Source organism: Drosophila persimilis, unplaced genomic scaffold (genome assembly GCF_003286085.1).
Source record: "Drosophila persimilis strain 14011-0111.01,24,50 unplaced genomic scaffold, DperRS2 tig00000124-arrow-pilon, whole genome shotgun sequence".
Lineage (NCBI taxonomy): Eukaryota > Metazoa > Arthropoda > Insecta > Diptera > Drosophilidae > Drosophila > Drosophila persimilis.
This window is the reverse complement of record NW_020825294.1, coordinates 10,651,706-10,669,957: the sequence shown is the minus strand read 5'-3', so window position 1 is coordinate 10,669,957 and position 18,252 is coordinate 10,651,706. Positions and strand designations below refer to the sequence as shown.

General features: G+C 46.2%; 5 protein-coding genes across 5 annotated transcripts; 2 read left to right on the top strand and 3 right to left on the bottom strand.

Moving 5' to 3' along the window:
- Window positions 1-4,781: 4,781 nt before the first annotated feature.
- Window positions 4,782-5,735, top strand: LOC6596572 (phenoloxidase-activating factor 2). Its single transcript, XM_002021797.1, has 2 exons — window positions 4,782-4,844; window positions 4,914-5,735. Exons 1-2 carry the CDS (start codon window positions 4,782-4,784, stop codon window positions 5,733-5,735), a joined length of 885 nt encoding a protein of 294 aa, XP_002021833.1.
- Window positions 5,736-5,896: 161 nt separating this feature from the next.
- On the top strand, window positions 5,897-7,359 carry LOC6596571 (protein phosphatase 1B). The gene is made up of 2 exons (XM_002021796.2): window positions 5,897-5,982; window positions 6,128-7,359. Exon 2 carries the CDS (start codon window positions 6,218-6,220, stop codon window positions 7,316-7,318), a length of 1,101 nt encoding a protein of 366 aa, XP_002021832.1. The 5' UTR covers window positions 5,897-5,982; window positions 6,128-6,217; the 3' UTR covers window positions 7,319-7,359.
- Window positions 7,360-10,492: 3,133 nt separating this feature from the next.
- On the bottom strand, window positions 10,493-11,458 carry LOC6596433 (phenoloxidase-activating factor 2). Its single transcript, XM_002021795.1, has 2 exons — window positions 11,396-11,458; window positions 10,493-11,326 (listed from the first exon to the last, which is right to left on the bottom strand). The coding sequence occupies exons 1-2, from the start codon at window positions 11,456-11,458 to the stop codon at window positions 10,493-10,495; spliced, it is 897 nt and encodes a 298-aa protein (XP_002021831.1).
- Window positions 11,459-13,591: 2,133 nt separating this feature from the next.
- LOC6596432 (phenoloxidase-activating factor 2) lies at window positions 13,592-14,584 on the bottom strand. The gene is made up of 2 exons (XM_002021794.2): window positions 14,522-14,584; window positions 13,592-14,452 (listed from the first exon to the last, which is right to left on the bottom strand). Exons 1-2 carry the CDS (start codon window positions 14,582-14,584, stop codon window positions 13,592-13,594), a joined length of 924 nt encoding a protein of 307 aa, XP_002021830.2.
- A 1,624-nt stretch (window positions 14,585-16,208) lies between these two features.
- LOC6596429 (glycoprotein-N-acetylgalactosamine 3-beta-galactosyltransferase 1) lies at window positions 16,209-17,794 on the bottom strand. Its single transcript, XM_002021791.2, has 3 exons — window positions 17,673-17,794; window positions 16,712-17,610; window positions 16,209-16,655 (listed from the first exon to the last, which is right to left on the bottom strand). The coding sequence occupies exons 1-3, from the start codon at window positions 17,713-17,715 to the stop codon at window positions 16,239-16,241; spliced, it is 1,359 nt and encodes a 452-aa protein (XP_002021827.1). The 5' UTR covers window positions 17,716-17,794; the 3' UTR covers window positions 16,209-16,238.
- Between the last annotated feature and the right edge of the window lie 458 nt (window positions 17,795-18,252).

The following is an 18,252-nucleotide window of genomic DNA, read 5'->3' as shown; positions in this document are numbered from 1 at the left end:
CATCGTACATCCCCTGGACGTCAGCTACCCCCTCTGGATCTACTTCCGTTATCGCCTCCACACAGGCCTCGAACTCCGCGTCCACCTTCGCCCACAGGCTTCGGAGTTGATCTCGATGGACTTGGGAGAGCGAGCGGGTTGGTGTGCTAGCATCTGGAGCGCTGAGCTTCTGGTCGAAGCGTGTCAGTCTGCTTGCAGCCAAGGCAAACTTAGACCGTGCGGAACTGGCGGCCGATTGGGCCATAGTGCTCGGAACCGTGCGAGGGACGACCGAGGGGAGCAACAAGGCCTCAAAGGCACGTGGTGCGTGAGCCCTGGACGTGGTCGGACCTCGCTCAGTTGGGGACGGACGGGAAGATGTGGGCGTAGCGATTGAGCCGTTGGAGCTGGGTGGATGGGTTAAACTCAGCGAACTCACCCGCTTAAACTTCTTGCGAGATTTCTTATCACCAGTGGGCATGGTTGGCTGATGGATTTGCGATAACGCGTATCAGAGTCGCAAAGCAGGTGAGCGGAATGGAGAAGTGGAAGTTTTGAACGACGAACCGTGGATATGTGGCCTTGGCGGAATTTATCGCGAGTATTTATATAGTAGAAGTCGGGCTCCGTGGCCGGAATATAAATATAAAATACTACGATCAAATACAAAAAAAAATGTCCAACCAAGAGCGACTAATGGATGAGCAATGATATTGATGCACAAGGTCCCCCTATATAGAGTCGGTTACAAAACTAGTGTTCAAAACAATATACCCTTGAAAAGCAGGGTAGCGCGTCACTTGGCGTTCCGTTACGGTCAAGCGCGGCACCGAAAAATATTCTCCCACCAACAACAACGCAAGCAAACGGTGGAGAAGCGAAAGCGAAAGGAAAAATGAACAGACTGCGTCGCTGCTGTTGCTTGTATGTGTGTGTGTGTATGGGTGTAAGTGCTAGGTACCGTGGCTTGGATTAACGACCCTCCCTTTTGACGAGATTGAAACAACGGGTAAAAAAAAAACGGAGTAACCGTTTTATGAGGTAATACAATATATGTATGTATATACAGATGTGCAAGAGTTGTTAGTTGAAAATGCGTGCGCATATGTAAGATGATATGTATGGAGTCGTGTTTTATTTTTATTGGCAATATAATGAGTTAAATAAAGATTGGTTGTGATTTGTGATTCTATATTCTTTAAAACAAACGAAAGAACTGTAACCCGTTGAGCATGCACGGAATGAACACCAAATTAATTGCAAGAATATGTCTTTTTGTTTGTTGCCAGCCGCTTGGATTGCGTTGCTTACACATACATATGTACATATGTATGTATGTTGGTGTGCATGTGCAGTTGTCAGCAGCGAAAGCTCAGCTGGTAGCTGGGAGCGGTAGGAATATGATTTACAGACAGCTATGTATATATTAATGTGGGCACTGGATCGGAGGAGGAACGCAGGAGCTAGCTCGGATCAAATTAAACCTTTGGAGAAATAGGAGGCCACAACCGTTGGCAGAACGAAGTATGGTTTAATTTGGAGCTAGAGCGAGAAAGGCATATACATATGTACATATGTATGCCGCGGGCACTCGGACTGGGATGGGAAACTCGCACAAAATCACTGCACTGGTGTTGGGCACAATCGAAGGGTTGTACTTATCTTACACTTGGAGCGATCCGCCGATGCTGGCTGGGGTGAGCTTCTCCTTATGGGGAAGGCGAAGATCCGGCTCGAAGGACCAATGTCTGTAGTGGGGCGGATCGAGGATCGATTATCCAACGGCGAGGTGTATGTTCCAGTAACCCTCCTAGCAGTCGCCACAGAAAGGAAAGGCCGATGGGTTTCGTTGTGTGTATATGTATATATATATTGTTCAGGTATTGATTCGGTATTCGCGCGGTATGTCGACAGGTTGAAGCGGGGGTGAAAACGTCACTAACTCTCTATGCCTTATGCTCTATGTTTTATGCTGCCTTTGTGCTGCCGTGAGCGCCGTGTGGATCGTGGATTGTGGATCCGAGCGCCCCTCCGAGCGCGCGAGCGCGAGCCGGGACCGAGGCGCGCGGAGCCGGCACAGTGCCCGGAAACTGTCCATTGCTGGCCTGAACAGACTCGAATAAGTTAAGGAGGACATTTACTTCAATCAATTTCTGCCTTAGCTATCCCCCAAAGGAATTTTCTTCTCATACTTTGCCATACAATAAATAAGACTTTCTTCGGCTGGGGTACCTCACAAAGATAGGGCAAATTCGTTGCGCAGACTCTGTCATTCAATACATTGTAATTTTTGATGGACCTTCTGTACCCCATGTCATGGCAGTGCTCCTTTCCGTACTGATTATTAGGCTCCCCTGTATATCAGATTTGATGTGTAATGGGTTCTTCAGTTGAGTGCCAAGTATGCGGACCCCATATGGGCCAGTCCCTACCCGAGTTACAGTATACGATCGATATTGCTTTTAAAAAGATAAAGATTGACCGAATCCCATTCTTCGATGGTTTTGAATAGTAGTCTAATAGTTCTAATAGTAGTCTCATAGTAGTCTATGTAACAATTTTAACGAATTACGCTGAGGGTTTATTCACTCCACGTTGACCAGACAACTAGATAAAATGCTGACTAATGAGTCTTTATAATCTAATCAACCCGAAACTTTCGATTCTTCCTTCGGTCGGAGGGACCAGCCCTGCGTTCTGATGAAGATAGGACTGCTCCGTTGTGGAGGTAGATCGCGGGGGAGTAGATCGGTAACGGCGGGGCCGTTATCACTCACCGAAGGCTGATACCCCCGACTCGTAACTTGTTACCAATTGCCTTCAACGTCTTGATTTTTTTCTCTCCTCGCAGGCTCTTTACTCTCCTGCTCTCCTGCGCGGTACGATTTGACCGACTCTCGACCTTAAACTCACTGTTCTCTCCTCCGCCGCGCATCGGTGTCCAAGAATGTTCCTGACGCTCCGTGCGGGCTTACGGTTCGAGCGGGGCAGGAAGCTGCCGCAGGACTAGAGGTTGCCCTTACAGTGTGGTAATTTAACTATCGCGGTACATTTGGACATTTTACCGCAAAATTTCAACCAATCAAAAATATGGAAGGCCCCGGTATCATGTCTTATGAGCGAGGTTACATAGTTACATACTATTTAAACCACTGGCAATAATTACTAACGGCGAGACATGCGACGAATAGGAAGTTGATTGATCGTAACATAGAAAAAATGGTTCAAGCACACCTTCGACACCATACCTCAGGAGTTTTTAGATGTGTTTCTTCAATAATGATTTGTTCAATAATAAATTCAGAAAGAATGATCAGAAGGCAGGAGACAAACATCAGAGAGGTTATTCAAACGAGGGGGAACGTTGTGAGTTGCTGCGGACACCGCAACTCTACATTTATACCCGATACTAAGTCAGTATGGCTCTCCTCCGGCAGACGCCGCTGCGTGCGAGAGAGACAGAAAATCAGTCTGAGCGTGACGTCGGGCGCTGCGTAGCCACTGCAAATTGATTTGTTGCTTTTGGCTATAAAAATGATCTGATCTGATCCAGATTCAGCAACTTGATAGATATGGTCATTATCTGTGTTTCTGCGTTTTTAGTTTTCTCTAATCTGCAATATTTTGGATGCAACAGATTTTCGTCCTTTATGTGGGCGAAAGGAGGTGGGGCGAAATTCTGAGATATACGTTTCATAGTGAGATCTAACAGAAGTGCGGATACCAAATTTGGTTACTCTAGCCTTAATAGTCTCTGAGATTTGTGGATGCCCCAGATTTTCGTTCTTTGCGGGGGCGGAAGGGGGTGTGGCGAAATTTGGACACGAAACGGTCAAGGTCCGATATCACAGGAGTGTGGATACCAAATTTGGTTACTCTGGCTTTTATAGGTTCTGAGATCCTTGAACTCATATTTTGCAATTGGCAAAACCGACCATGAAACCTGTGTGTTAGAGAGAGACAGAGCGAGAAAGAATGAAATTGTTTTCTTCATTCTGGCTATAATAATTATACGATCTGATTGAGATTTTACGATCTAGAACATATAGTCATCCTCTACGATTCTGCGATTTTGGTTTTATCGTATCTTTAAAAATGTGGATGCCACAGATTTTCGTCCTTTGTGGGGGCGAAGTTTTGAAATATTTTTGTAGCAGTGACATATCACAGAAGTCTGGATCCAAAACATCGTTGCTCTAGCTCTTATAGTCTTTGAGCACTAGGCGCTGAAGGGGGCGTACAGACAGACGAACGGACGGACGGACGGACGGACGGACAGACGGACAGACAGACAGGGCTCAATCGACTCGGCTATTGATGCTGATCAAAAATATATGTACTTTATGGGGTCGGAAACGATTCCTTCTGGACGTTACACACATCCACTTTTACCACAAATCTAATATACCCCATTACTCATTTTGAGTATCGGGTATAAAAAATAATGTGTGGTTGTCATATGCTATACATTCTCGGAATTCCAATGGTTTCAAGAATTGCCATACTTTTCTTTGAAACAGATTCCAGAATTGTTTCGTATTATTCCGTAGGTCAGGTCTAGGTTGAGGTTGAAGTTGAGTTTTAAGATTTTTAAGCTTCGAACTGATAACGGCCCGCATATAAATACACCATCGTAGCCACTGGGAATTTAGTACAAGCTATCTATTCTCAAACAAACCATGTCGAAACAGTGGGCACTCGGAGCTATTCTTTTGAGCTGCGCTCTACTGGGGCGAGGCGATCCTGTCACTCCTTGTGGCGATCAGCAAATGTGTGTCTCTAAAGACCGCTGCTTAGCTCAAATGGGACAGTACCGATCGGCCGTGTGCCAAGCCTCAGAAGTTTGCTGCGACATTTCGCAGGTGGTAAGTACTTAGGAGAATATTTGATGCGTACATTCACTTGCATCCCATTGATTGATTCTACTTGCACAGGACGAGTCAGTTGATGTGACTGAAGGACCTTCGGATGCTGAAGACCTATGTGGCATGAGTAATCCAATCGGACTGGAGGCGAACGCCAATGCATCTGAGGATCAGGCGAAGTTTGCAGAATTCCCCTGGACGATTGCTCTCTTCCATAAAGGTCAATACTTCGGCGGTGGGTCTCTGGTTAGCCAGAATGCTGTCCTCATGGCAGCTCACCTTCTGGCGGATAAGTCAGAAGCCGATATTGTAGTCAGAGCTGGCGATTGGGACTTGTCAAGCACGGAGGAGAGCACTCCGCATGAAGAGCGCCAAGTTTCGAGGGTTGTGAAGCATGAGAACTTCGATGTGAAAACTGGATCCAACAACCTGGCACTCCTCTTCTTTGAGAGCCCGCTCCCCAGGACAGCACACATCAGGCCCATTTGTTTGGCCACCGCGGAGAGGTCCATTGAAGCGCGCTGCTTTGTCGCCGGTTGGGGGAAAAAAGCATACCCGGATGTTGACTATTCGAGCATACTGAAGAAAATTGAGCTGCCCATCGTGGACAGGGATACGTGCCAGAATCAGTTGAGGCAGACCCGCCTGGGCAGATCCTTCGTCTTGGCCCCTAGCTTCGTTTGCGCAGGTGGAGAGAAGGGTAAGGATGCCTGCCAGGGCGATGGCGGCTCCGCGTTGTTCTGTCCCCTGGCCGATAACACCTCGCGATACGAGCAGGTCGGAATCGTCAACTGGGGCATAGAATGTGGAACGGAAAAAGTACCGGCTACGTACACGAATGTGGCCCAGTTTCAACCGTGGATTGAGCAGCAGCTGAATAGTCAGCCTTGATTATGTAGTCAACTTATTAAATTTCCGCTGGTCTGGCTGGCTTCATGTTTAGTATCAGAATATTTTCTCAAATAAAGTACATACTTCCAGTGAAATTTATAACAATAATATTAATATTTTCCCTAGCTTCCAAGCAGTATATGCTTAAGTTCGAGTAAGAAACGAAAAAAAGACCACGAAAGTTATCGGTGAAGAACCTAAAAATCCATTCCAATCGTCTCTATGAAGACCACCGATGAATAATTCAGTAAGTCTGGGGGAAGAAAATGTAATATTTTTTGAAGTGAAATGGGAATCACATTATATGTCAGCATGTCGATAATATTATTTGGTTCCTTTTTCTAGTCGATCAAAATTATAAACTTCATAAAATTCACACATCTTCTTTTTAGAGACTTTCAGTTGCCTAAATCGTCTAAAAAATTTTGACCCTGATTCCAAAAATTAACCTGCAGTAGACGCTTCGTTGGAAAACAATTGCGATGGGTGGCCTTTTGGAAAAGCCTTCAACGGATAAGGAAATTGAAATGGGGAGTGGCAATGGACTCCAGTACTGTGTGTCTGCGATGCAGGGTTGGAGAATGGAAATGGAGGATGCCCACTCAGCTGTGTGTCGCGTGAGCAAGCCATTCGACCTTTGGTCATTCTTTGCGATCTTTGACGGACACGCAGGAGGCCGCATATCAGCGTACTGCTCAGAGCACCTATTGAGCACCATCATTTCAAATGAGCAATTCGCAAGGGGTCAGTTCGTTACGGGAATACACGACGCCTTCCTGTACATCGACGATGAAATGCGCAGACTTTGCCCCGACAAGTCAGGTGGTAGCACAGTCACATGTGCATTTGTATCGCCGGACAAGATCTATCTCGCCAACTGCGGCGACTCGCGTGTTGTTCTCTCCCGGAACGGCCAAACCGAGTTCAGCTCCTGGGACCACAAGCCGAATCTCCCCTTGGAACGAGCACGCATAGTGCGTGCTGGCGGGAGTGTGATGATACAGCGAGTGAACGGGACTCTGGCCGTCTCTCGTGCGTTGGGGGACTTCGACTTCAAAAGCGACAGCACGCGCTCCAGCTGCGACCAGCTCGTCTCTCCAGAGCCAGATGTGACTGTCCTCGACCGTTCGCCAACTGATGAATTTTTGGTGATTGCTTGCGACGGCATTTGGGACGTTATGAGCAGTGAGGGAGTTTGCGCATTCATTAGATCGCGTCTCTGCGTGACGGCTAACATCAAATCAATCGTCAATAGTGTGCTGGACATTTGCCTGCACAAAGGCAGTCGTGATAACATGAGTTTGCTGCTGGTGCTTCTGCCAGGTGCACCCTCGGTTAATGTCGACGCCGTGGCCGCCGATCAGCGTCTTGACCATACCATTGAACAGTTGACACGGGAAGCCATTCAAAAGAATGAATTATTGGACTTTGAGGAGCTGCTTTCACTAATGCATGGAATGGCCCTCAATATTACAACTTTACCCCCTGGCGCCGGCATCTACGCCAAGTATCACATCATTGAGCGAGTTTTTCATGACGCCAATCCTGATAAGCCACCTGAATTTTTCGAGTACAAGTATTAATTAGCATAATAGCCCATTTATTAAACAACAGTTGGACCGTTCTTTTTTATCTTTCATTTCTTTAACCACTTTCAAACACTGTAAACTAGCATAAAAAGTCAGGCAGGCTCCGTTCTTCACTTACTTTTGCGGATTACGTTTTCAGCCAAAACGTTTCGTTTTCGTTTTAAGGTGTTGTTGTCGTTGCCCTGGCCAATTTTTTCCGAGCCAAATTTGAGGTCGGGGTAAAACGGGTTATGAAAACCGGAGCCTGGCTGAGTATTTCCTTTTGCTGCTAGAATATTTAGGGCCTCGATCCGAAGAAGAATGACGCATATGACAAGGAGAGGTTATCTCAGAGCTCATAGCATAGCAACACAATGTACGAGACTGTCACTTCTGTGCACTGGCAGAGTTGTTTTCCTTTTAATTGTAATTATTCTTAGCAGAAGCTTCGTTGCTCATCGAATTGGTACTTCAGTATGTTAAAATAAATGCTTCAATAGAAGAGAGTAGAATAAAATGAGTAGATGTTTTAAAAAAGAGTGACCAGATTGATGAAAACCCAACTCACCAAACGTTCGTTCGCTGAGGTGGCGAGGGGCAAGACCCTTATCGGCGTCATGGACAGGGGCGCCGAGGACGGCCAGATCATCCTCGTCCTTAATGAGGAGTCCCTAGAGCTGCTTGTAAAGACGGACGGTGTAGTGGATTATGGCTACAAGAAAATTAACATATCCACCTAGAAGGCCGATCGCAAGGGCAGGCAAGCGGAGGTCGAGCCAGACCTGAAGCTGCCGGAGATCCCGAAAGGGGAGGCCAACCCGGCGTTGGATACGGCGTCCATGGTGTCGGACGACATCCTGGACGACTACGGATCCGACTAGAGCGACCTAGCCAGGGGTCTCAGCCCCATCGTTGGCGGGGAGGAGCCGGAGCCCCCGACAGCGACCTAGAGACCACAATGGTGGAGGTGAGCATCAGGAATATCATCCACGCTCCTGCAGATAAACCTCCACAATTGTAATGCAGCATGCGCAGTTCTACTGTTCCATCTAGCCAAGGGTGGAGCAGACATAGTCCTCATTCAGGAGCCCTGGATCCTGGGAAACAGGGTCTCCGATCTGAGGACTCCAGACTATAAGCTATACATAGCTGAAACCGCAGGTAAAATTCGTAACTGCTTTCTTGCAAAAAAAGAGAGCACTTATTTTTGCTCCCAAATTTCAGCTTTGAAGACCACGCCGCAGTGAGCCTCGAAGGCCAAGAGCGCTCACTGGGGATCTGCACCGCAGACATGGGTCAGAACCTACCTGACACCCCTCCACACGCTCCCCTCCGGGCTATAATCGCAGAATGTGCGGCCAAGGACATCTGCCTAATTGTGGAGTGGGACGCCAACGCACATCACTGCCAGTGGGGAAACAATGACACAAACCACTCAGATAGTCTTATTTAACCGGAGGAATGACCACAAGGAAGACCTCACGCTTGCCTCTCATCAAATACAGGGGAACATTGTATCCTTAAATGGCCTGGACCTCTTTCTCGGACCGCAGGTACGTGGAAACTCTACTATTCTCCTTTTCATTACCGAAACCAGTTCAATTCCGGAACCTCAGGCGGACAAACTTCATTCGGTACTTTGACTACCTTTGTCGTGTTCTCCCTGAGTCTCCACCTGAGGAGGGTTTTCCCGGGAGGCCCCGACTCGACTTGTTAAAATTTTCTCCGACGCAAGAACAGAGGCCGGAGCAAACCTGAATGGTGGAATCCGAAACTGGGGGAACTCCGGAAAGCCTCCCGGAGACTATTCAATAAAGCTAAGGCTGAAAACGTTGAGCAAAACTGGGCCGAATACAAGGCCAGTCTGTCAACCTACAACAAAGAACTTAGGAAAGCCAAATGCGCCTCCTGGCGTAAGTTCTGTAGTGAAATCGAGAACAACTCAGAAGCTTCGCGCCTGCGCAGAGTTCGCCCGAACACAACACCCACCCTAGGCTACCCGAAGAACGCCGATCAGTCCTGGACTACGTCCAGCGTTGAGTCGCTAAATCTTCTCCTTAATACTCACTTCCCTGGCTGCGATGAAAACAGACCCAACTACTTCGCGCCTAATTCTATCGCCTCAAATGCTATCCTGAACCTGCTAAGACAGGAAAACATTTCGTTGGCGATTAAACCATACAAGTCTGCGAGGCCAGACGGCACTATCCCTGCCCAACTGATTCACGCGGGAGTAAAAGCCATTAATTGGCTCAAACTTATTTACGAAGGAGTCTTCTCCCACGGGTACAAAGATCCGGCACTGACTTCCCCAAAACTCTTTGGGGAAGCACTAGCCTGATCCTCGACAGAGAGCACGGTTGGAAACTGAGGATAGGGTAAAGAAAGCCGCAGTGGGCCTTTATACATGCAGGAAAGCAATCGGACTAAAATGGGGAATGACCCCTTATATAGCTCGGTGGCTATACACCGCTATCATACGACCAACGTTGCTCTATGGAGTGGTGGTAAGGTGGCCAGCCCCATACAAAAGAACTTGTCTCAACAGACTTATTAGAGCTCAACGAATGGCAGAGCTATGCATAAATGGCGGGCTACGCACTCCGTAAATCTCAACACTTTCCGCCCTCAGAATGAGAGAATCCAAACTGTGGAAAGCATCCACGGTTGGGCACTCGGGAATCCTGACAAGACTACCGCAATTACCAGAGAGGAAAGATTAGTGTATCCCTATCCCGGCAACCGCCTAACCTTGATGGATTCCTTTCTGCGATGCCAACAAATCATTATGTGTTTTTAAATCCATTATTGAAATATGGCCACGTCTGTGTACTAAAAGATACACGGTACGTTGTTTCTTCCACATTGGATTCCTCAGTTGACAAGGCCGGCTCGTATCGAAAGGTCATGAACTGATTAGAGTATTTTCGAATGCGATGCTAAGATCGCCCCACACGTCTGGTTAACGATAGATCTTTATACAACGTGTGCAGGTAGCTAGAACTTTCATTCTGCATTTGTGGAGGAGAGCACTCCGCATGCACTCTAAAGGAAGTTCTTTTGTTTGAGATTCTGGTGTATTCTTAAAAATGTAGAAAAATATTATGTACATACATATTAAAATCATTAATTTATGATATTTCGCGGTTAACATTGCCATTCAATAAGCAGTCAGTTACCTATTAGTTATCACTCTGCCTCGTTGGACGCCAGCTTCAGCTGCTGCTCAATCCACGGTTGAAACTGGGCCACATTCGTGTACGTAGCCGGTACGTTTTCCGCTCCACATTCGATTCCCCAGTTGACGATTCCGACCTGCTCGTATCGAGAGGTGTTATCGGCCAGGGGACAGAACAACGCGGAGCCGCCATCGCCCTGGCAGGCATCCTTACCCTTCTCTCCACCTGCGCAAACGAAGCTAGGGGCCAAGACGAAGGATCTGCCCAGGCGGGTCTGCCTCAACTGATTCTGGCACGTATCCCTGTCCACGATGGGCAGCTCAATTTTCTTCAGTATGCTCGAATAGTCAACATCCGGGTATGTTTTTTTTCCCCAACCGGCGACAAAGCAGCGCGTATCAATGGACCTCTCCGCGGTGGCCATACAAATGGGCCTGATGTGTGCTGTCCTGGGAAGCGGGCTCTCAAAGAAGAGGAGTGCCAGGTTGTTGGATCCAGTTTTCACATCGAAGTTCTCATGCTTCACAACCCTCGAAACTTGGCGCTCTTCATGTGGAGTGCTCTCCTCCGTGCTTGACAAGTCCCAATCGCCAGCTCTGACTACAATATCGGCTTCTGACTTATCCGCCAGGAGGTGGGCTGCCATGAGGACAGCATTCTGGCTAACCAGAGACCCACCGCCGAAGTATTGACCTTTATGGAACAGAGCAATCGTCCAGGGGAATTCTCCAAACTTCGCCTGATCCTCAGATGCATTGGCGTTCGCATCCAGTCCGATTGGATTACTCATGCCACATAGGTCTTCAGCATCCGAAGGTCCTTCAGTCACATCAACTGACTCGTCCTGTACAAGTAGAAGCAATCACAGGAATGTACGCGAATGTACGCATCGAATGGCCTCCTTAGTACTTACCACCTGCGAAATGTTGCAGCAAACTTCTGAGGCTTGGCACACGGCCGATCGGTACTGTCCCATTTGAGCTAAGCAGCGGTCTTTAGAGACACACATTTGCTGATCGCCACAAGGAGTGACAGGATCGCCTCGCCCCAGTAGAGCGCAGCTCAAAAGAAAAACTCCGAGTGCCCACTGTTTCGACATGGTTTGTTTGAGAATAGATAGCTTGTACTAAATTCCCAGTGGCTACGATGGTGTATTTATATGCGGGCCGTTATCAGTTCGAAGCTTAAAAATCTTCAAACTCACATTTAACTGCAACCTAGACCTGACCCACGGAATAATGCGAAACAATATTAGAATCTGTTTCCGCGAAAGTATGGAAATTCTTGAAACAATTGGAATTCAGTGAATGTATAACATAAAACAGCCACATATTAGTTCTATGAATAACCTCTCTGCCGATTGGCTCCGTTCATTGTGTTAATAGTCTCCTGCCCTCCGATTATTCTTTCTGATTATTGAATCGCCCAAATTTACCGAATAACAACCATAATTGTAGAAACACATCTAAAAACCCCTGAGATATGGGGTCGAATGTATGCTTGGATAATTTTTCCATGTTACGATCAATGAATTTCCCTTTCGTCTCATGTTCCGTCATTAGTAATTATTGCACGTGGTTTTAAAAGTAATAGTATTGTAGGTCACCTCGCACAAGAGATTTAACGCCGCAGCGTTTCATATATTTGAATTGTTGGTGAAACGCCACTTGGGGTCGAATTTTATTTATTTTTCGTTATTTCTAATCTATTTTACTATTCTTATTTTATCGACTCTTAAAAAAACTAGTGTAAGTTAGACTGGGGCAAAGCGGGAGCGCAATAAAAGCTCGTTCCTGGCGAAATCGCCCCGCTTTGCCGCCGAAGGTAAGCTAAACTAAGATGAAATTGTCAGCATAATTTGTGGAAGTCGAGAAAAGTTATTGAAATCGAACGCGCGCAACCCTGTCGCCTCTTTTTCGTCTTTAAAAAATTAAAATTATTTGCAGCGTCCTGCCCCGTACGAACCGTAAGCCCGCACGGCGCGTCAGGAATACTCGGGGGGGCACCGGTCGACAGAGGAGGGGAGGACACTGAGTGTCAGGTTGAGAGCCCATCAAATCGTACCGCGCACGCTAGCAGGAAACATCAAACATCATCAAACATAGGCTTAGCTTTATTTTAAAGTATTTTCCCTTACGTATGTGCTCTAATCTTCCATGCCAAAAATTAAAAGTATCTATTTTCTGAGCATTAAAACGGACAACCTATATGCTATCAATATAATATCACTGTATATTATAATATTACTATTAATGTTCTAAAAAATTGTACTAACTGCCACACATCTTGGACGAAATACAGCGGTTACTCCTGCATCCTGCATCCTTTTTACCGATAATAGATGTTAAGGAACTTCCGAAAAAAGCAGTACAGTTCAACATGATTTTGGCCAGAGAATGACTGCTCAACTCCGATGTGCCTTTCTTGGTTGCAAATCAATTGGCCACACTTTTTCACTTAAAATGAGCACAGGGGTATATTATATTTGTGGTGAAAGTGGATGTGTGTAACACACAGGCGGAAGCGTTTCCGACCCCATAAAGGAGTCGATAGGGCCATGTCCATCTGTCTGACTTTGCTTGCACAAGGGCCTTTGGTTTCCCAGCTACGGTCCTGACCCAACAGTTGAAAATAGTAGAACGTCAACCCAAATGCAATCGTTTAATTTACATATTGTTATGATATATTTCTGTATTAAATTGCATCTGTTTTAGTTTTATTTTGAATATGCGATTCAACAATGAAACCAGCTCGATGGACAAACTGCCATATACGATAGGATGCGATCGCCGCTCAGATCGCCCTACATGTACGTCTAGTTATCGATGAAAATCTTTACAAAATGTGCATGGGGCTAGAGTTTTCCTTATGCATTTGTGGGATCTAACGATCTAGTTTAAATAACTTTGTGGGACTAATGATATTGATAATTTACCCAAAAGAATACAAAATTTTATGGTACTAATCCAATATTAATTTTTTGTGATGAATTTATTATTTTTAAAGGAAATTCAAGAGCACATTTCAATAAAAAGATCTATTTTGAAAAAGTTATAAATATATCATGTACAAATTAAAATCATCAACTTGTTGCTTTAAATTCTGTCATTCAATAATTAATCAACATTCTATAGCTACCCATTAATTCGTTGGAGCCCTGCTTCAGCTGCTGCTCAATCCACGGCAGGAATTTGGTGACGTCTGTGTAGACAGCCGGTACGTTTTCCTTTCCACACTCGATTCCCCAGTTGACGATTCCGACCTGCTCGTATCGCGAGGTGTTATCGGCCAGGGGACAGAACAACGCGGAGCCGCCATCGCCCTGACAGGCATCCTTACCCTTCTCTCCACCTGCGCAAACGAAGCTAGGGGCCAAGACGAAGGATCTGCCCAGGCGGGTCTTCCTCAACTGATTCTGGCACGTAGCCCTGTCCACGATGGGTAACTCAATTTTCTTCAGTATGCTCGAATACTCAACATCCGGGTATGCTTTTTTTCCCCAACCGGCGACAAAGCAGCGAGCATCGATGGACCTCTCCGCGGCGGGCAAACATATAGGCCTGATGTGGGATGCCTTGGGGAGCGGGTTCTCAAAGAAGAGGAGTGCCAGGTTGTTGACCCCAGTTTTCGCATTGAAATTCTCATGTTTCACAACCCTCGAAACTTGGCGCTCTTCATGCGGAGTGCTCTCTTCCGTGCTTGACAAGTCCCAATCGCCAGCTCTGACTACAATATCGGCTTCTGACTTATCCGCCAGGAGGTGGGCTGCCATGAGGACGGCATTATGGCTAACCAGAGAGCCACCGCCGAAGTATTGACCTTTATGGAACAGAGCAATCGTCCAGGGGAATTCTCCAAACTTCGCCTGATCCTCAGATGCATTGGCGTTCACCTCCAGTCCGCTTGGATTGCTCATGCCACATAGGTCTTCAGCATCCGAAGTTCCTTCAGTCACATCAACTGACTCGTCCTGTACAAGTAGAAGCAATCACAGGAATGTACGCGAATGTACGCATCGAATGGCCTACTTAGTACTTACCACCTGCGAAATGTCGCAGCAAACTTCTGAGGCTTGGCACACGGCCGATCGGTACTGTCCCATTTGAGCTAAGCAGCGGTCTTTAGAGACACACATTTGCTGATCGCCACAAGGAGTGACAGGATCGCCTCGCCCCAGTAAAGCGCAGCTCAAAAGAATAGCTCCGAGTGCCCACTGTTTCGACATGGTTTGTTTGAGAATAGATAGCTCGTACTAAATTCCCAGTGGCTGCGATGGTGTATTTATATGAGGGCCGTTATCAATTTGAAGCTTAAAGACTTAAAGCTCAACCTTGACCTGACCCGACTTCCCACAAATTAATAAATCGGTTCTCAAGAAAATTGTTGCCATTCTTCCGAAACTCTGAGAATATATAAAATGTGAGTACAGCGGCAAATTCTTCTTTGAATAACCTCTATAATCTGTCTGAATGAACCATATATTTTCAAATGAAATATGCGCAAAACATAGCATCTCTCTATGCCCCCTAATTCTCGAAATTTTCTGAAAATAATTTTCAATGTCCACAATCTACTCTGTAGTACATTTATTGCTTTTAAATGTTAGATATTCCTATACTCGTATTACTAATACGATAAAGTAAGCCCGTTATCAGTTACGTGAAGGGAAATACCCGTAAGACAGTGAGGCATTCAATCATAATCAGGCATAATCAGCATGCGGCCCTTCTTTCGAAACGTCTTCCGGCCGTAATTTGTGATCTTTCTGCATTTTGAGTGGATGTATTTTATCTGGCAAAGCTTTCAGAATGAGATCTCTACCGAATACTTTCAGGCTATAGATCATATAGTCGAAATAAAACATATTCCGGACCTGAACATAGTTAAAAGAAACGGCGTTGTTGGCGAAAGTGCCCTGTTAGAGATGAATGATTAGTAAATTTAAGGTTTAATTTGTTCAACCTTGTACGAAAGTCTTTGATCCCTAAGGTGATATACTTCCAGAGCCAATAGTTTGGATCATAGCGTAAATAGGCACTCGATCTAACCTGCGGATCTATCAGGTAAATCCGTCGCCGTCCCTTGGCATCCATTGACTTCCCCGCCATTACTTTGGGCGTATCGATGCACTTCTTAAGCTTTACCATTGTGGCTCCCGCATCTTTGGGTTCGCACAGCGATGGATTGGGCAGAGACAGCTCTACAACGCGCCGATGAAAGGCGCGACTCATGACAATGCCTGGGGAGTTGAAATAGATGGGCATCGCCGAGCTGTACGGATACAGCATGTGGCGCAGGTTCTCCATTACGACAGCGGTCTCCGCATCTGCCTCCAGGAACCAATCTGACTCGTTCAAGTGGAAATCATAGATATGTATACTTCAAGGCCTGTTTCGCTTGCCCCCACGTTGCTCGTGCGATCGGAAATTGAAGTGAAGTGAATAATCGGCCAGAGGATCACTTCAGTAATCAGATAGCCAATGCCAATGCTCAGGAATCAGGTATTGCACTGGACCACATGATGTCGATGTTTTTTCGTCAGCTGTTGCACTGTGCAAAAAGCGATTACTCAGCTGTCATCTTTTCTGGTTTAGGGCTGGGTTGGTATTGAGAATCAGACGTCCCCACAGTCAGTAATCAAGTTTCAAGCATATTAGTTCTGCCTTTAACCCATCATAACGATATATGAAAAATGGATAATTCACTTTAACTTGTAAAAACTAAAGTGATCTACTAGACGAGTATTCCCGTTTGCTTTATTCTTTGGATTTTTCGTCCTCTTCATCGTTTGCCTCCTTATCTCTTAAGTCCGAATTTTCGTCGTTTTCACTGGTATCCCGAGAAGTAGCTTCCTTCGAGATCCGTTTCCTATACCTAGCCTCTTCCTTCTCCACCTCTCTAGAGTCCATTTCCCTAGCATCTGGCTCCTTGGGCGCCGCAGTGGTTGTGGTAACTAGCCTATCGTAATCATCCACAGAATCCTCATTGCTGGCCGCTGGTTGCTCAACGGGAGCCGGAAGAAGTTGACCCACTGGCAGCTTGGCGGGCAGGCTTTCCAGTGACCTCTGTAGACCATACGGCTTCAAGTGATAGATCAGATAGTCCAGCACATACATCAGATTGGGCGCAACATAGTGAAAGGATATGGCAAGATCTGAGCAGCAATCGAGACCCTGAAAAAAACACAAATCTTTGGATTATGGACATACCGTAGGGGGATTTTTCTTACATCATCTGTCTTGTAATATATGTAGTTCCAGTACCAATAGTTCTTATCCCACTTGGCGGGTATCAAATGTTGTTCTGGCACAAACGGGAACATACGACCACGACCCATCGCATCCCTGGAATCGCCCGCCGTAACATTTAAGTTCTGCATGCATCGACCGATCTCGATATCCTCATTTACCACAGTGCCGGGCAGACACATCTTAGGATTCGGTATGCCCTCAACCACGAACCGACGGAGGGCCTCTCGGCTAAGAACGTAGCCAGCTCCGCCGGACATGTAGCCCTGCTTGACGAACGGCTTGAACTTGAAGCCAAAGTGGACGGGGGTCTGGGGGTCGTAGGGATACAGCATATAGCGTAAGTTCTCAATCACAGCATAGGTGTCGTCATCGGCTTTGTAGAACCAGTCGGCATCGTTGTAATGGTGCTGGTAAACGTATGTAAAGGCCTGCTTGACCTTGGCCCACAGATTCACTCGACCTTCTCCCACATTTAGCCGGACCGTGGGCAGCTCATCGTCTTGGCCGGAGCTCATGAAGAGCAGAATGTTGCACCTCTTGCCCCAGGTCCGCTTCACATGACGCGCCTTCTTCTTGTGGTTCGTGGGATTTGTCATAACCCAGCAGAGGACGCGAACCTCCTTCTTCAGCTGCTCGGCCACCGTGGAGTTGTCGTCGCGGTGCTCATTGGAGTGATGCTGGAATACATCACGATCAGCCTGCTCGGCCTTGGCCGGCTCTCGATCGAGCTGGGGATCGCTGTGGAGTCGCAGTCTTCTACTCAGATATGGGTATAAACTTTCGTGTGGCACAATACTTGCAAATAACTGGGCCAAACAATACCCCACCACAAGGCCCAGGATAAGAGTGAAGATCGAACGATTCTTCGATCGGGGAGCTGCAATGGTTCCTAAACTATAGACTCTTTCGATGCTGGTCTCCTGAAAACAACTCAGTTACCTTCTGTTAGCAGGGTTCGCGTTAAAAGACTTGTGCTGGACATTTTAGTATTCCTCACGTTCCAGTTTCAAGTGAAACCAGTCTGCGTGTTGGTTTTGGCCTGCTTCAAGATCACTTGTGTCAACAACACATTCAGTTTTGTCACAAATTTCTATATATTAACATGGACGACAAGAAGTTGTATAATTTACTATTTTCTATTTCCAACTCGAACTGAACCCTATAGCGTTTGATAACCGACTAAACCGAGGCAACGACTTCATCTAGACCTGAGTGGGTTCCTATTCTTTTATCCCAAAACAGTTGTTTAAACACAAAACATATGAAGTAATAGTCGTTGGAAATTGGAAAGGAAAGGTGTTCAATCCAGTGGAGCAAAGATAGATCTGGATGTTAAAGGTCTGTATAGATACAAAAATATAATTTAATAACATGAAATGTATCCAAAAAGACTTAAATTAACGTGAGAAAAGATTGAAACACCCAACACTTTTTCACTAATCGTGTTTCAATTTATTATACTCTTTGATTGCAAAATTGGGTCGAAGACTACACTTAAATATTAGTTAATTAAACAAAT

Excerpts from the sequence above, each read along its gene's own strand:
- LOC6596572 (XM_002021797.1), top strand. The coding sequence starts at position 4,782 with ATGGGACAGTACCGATCGGCCGTGTGCCAAGCCTCAGAAGTTTGCTGC. Across the intron at positions 4,845-4,913 it reads GCTGCGACATTTCGCAGGTG|GACGAGTCAGTTGATGTGAC; the intron begins GTAAGTACTTAG and ends CTACTTGCACAG.
- LOC6596571 (XM_002021796.2), top strand. The coding sequence starts at position 6,218 with ATGGGTGGCCTTTTGGAAAAGCCTTCAACGGATAAGGAAATTGAAATG.
- LOC6596433 (XM_002021795.1), bottom strand. The coding sequence starts at position 11,458 with ATGGGACAGTACCGATCGGCCGTGTGCCAAGCCTCAGAAGTTTGCTGC. Across the intron at positions 11,327-11,395 it reads GCTGCAACATTTCGCAGGTG|GACGAGTCAGTTGATGTGAC; the intron begins GTAAGTACTAAG and ends CTACTTGTACAG.
- LOC6596432 (XM_002021794.2), bottom strand. The coding sequence starts at position 14,584 with ATGGGACAGTACCGATCGGCCGTGTGCCAAGCCTCAGAAGTTTGCTGC. Across the intron at positions 14,453-14,521 it reads GCTGCGACATTTCGCAGGTG|GACGAGTCAGTTGATGTGAC; the intron begins GTAAGTACTAAG and ends CTACTTGTACAG.
- LOC6596429 (XM_002021791.2), bottom strand. The coding sequence starts at position 17,715 with ATGTCCAGCACAAGTCTTTTAACGCGAACCCTGCTAACAGAAG. Across the intron at positions 17,611-17,672 it reads GCGAACCCTGCTAACAGAAG|CTCCCCGATCGAAGAATCGT; the intron begins GTAACTGAGTTG and ends GAACCATTGCAG. Across the intron at positions 16,656-16,711 it reads TATATTACAAGACAGATGAT|GGTCTCGATTGCTGCTCAGA; the intron begins GTAAGAAAAATC and ends TGTTTTTTTCAG.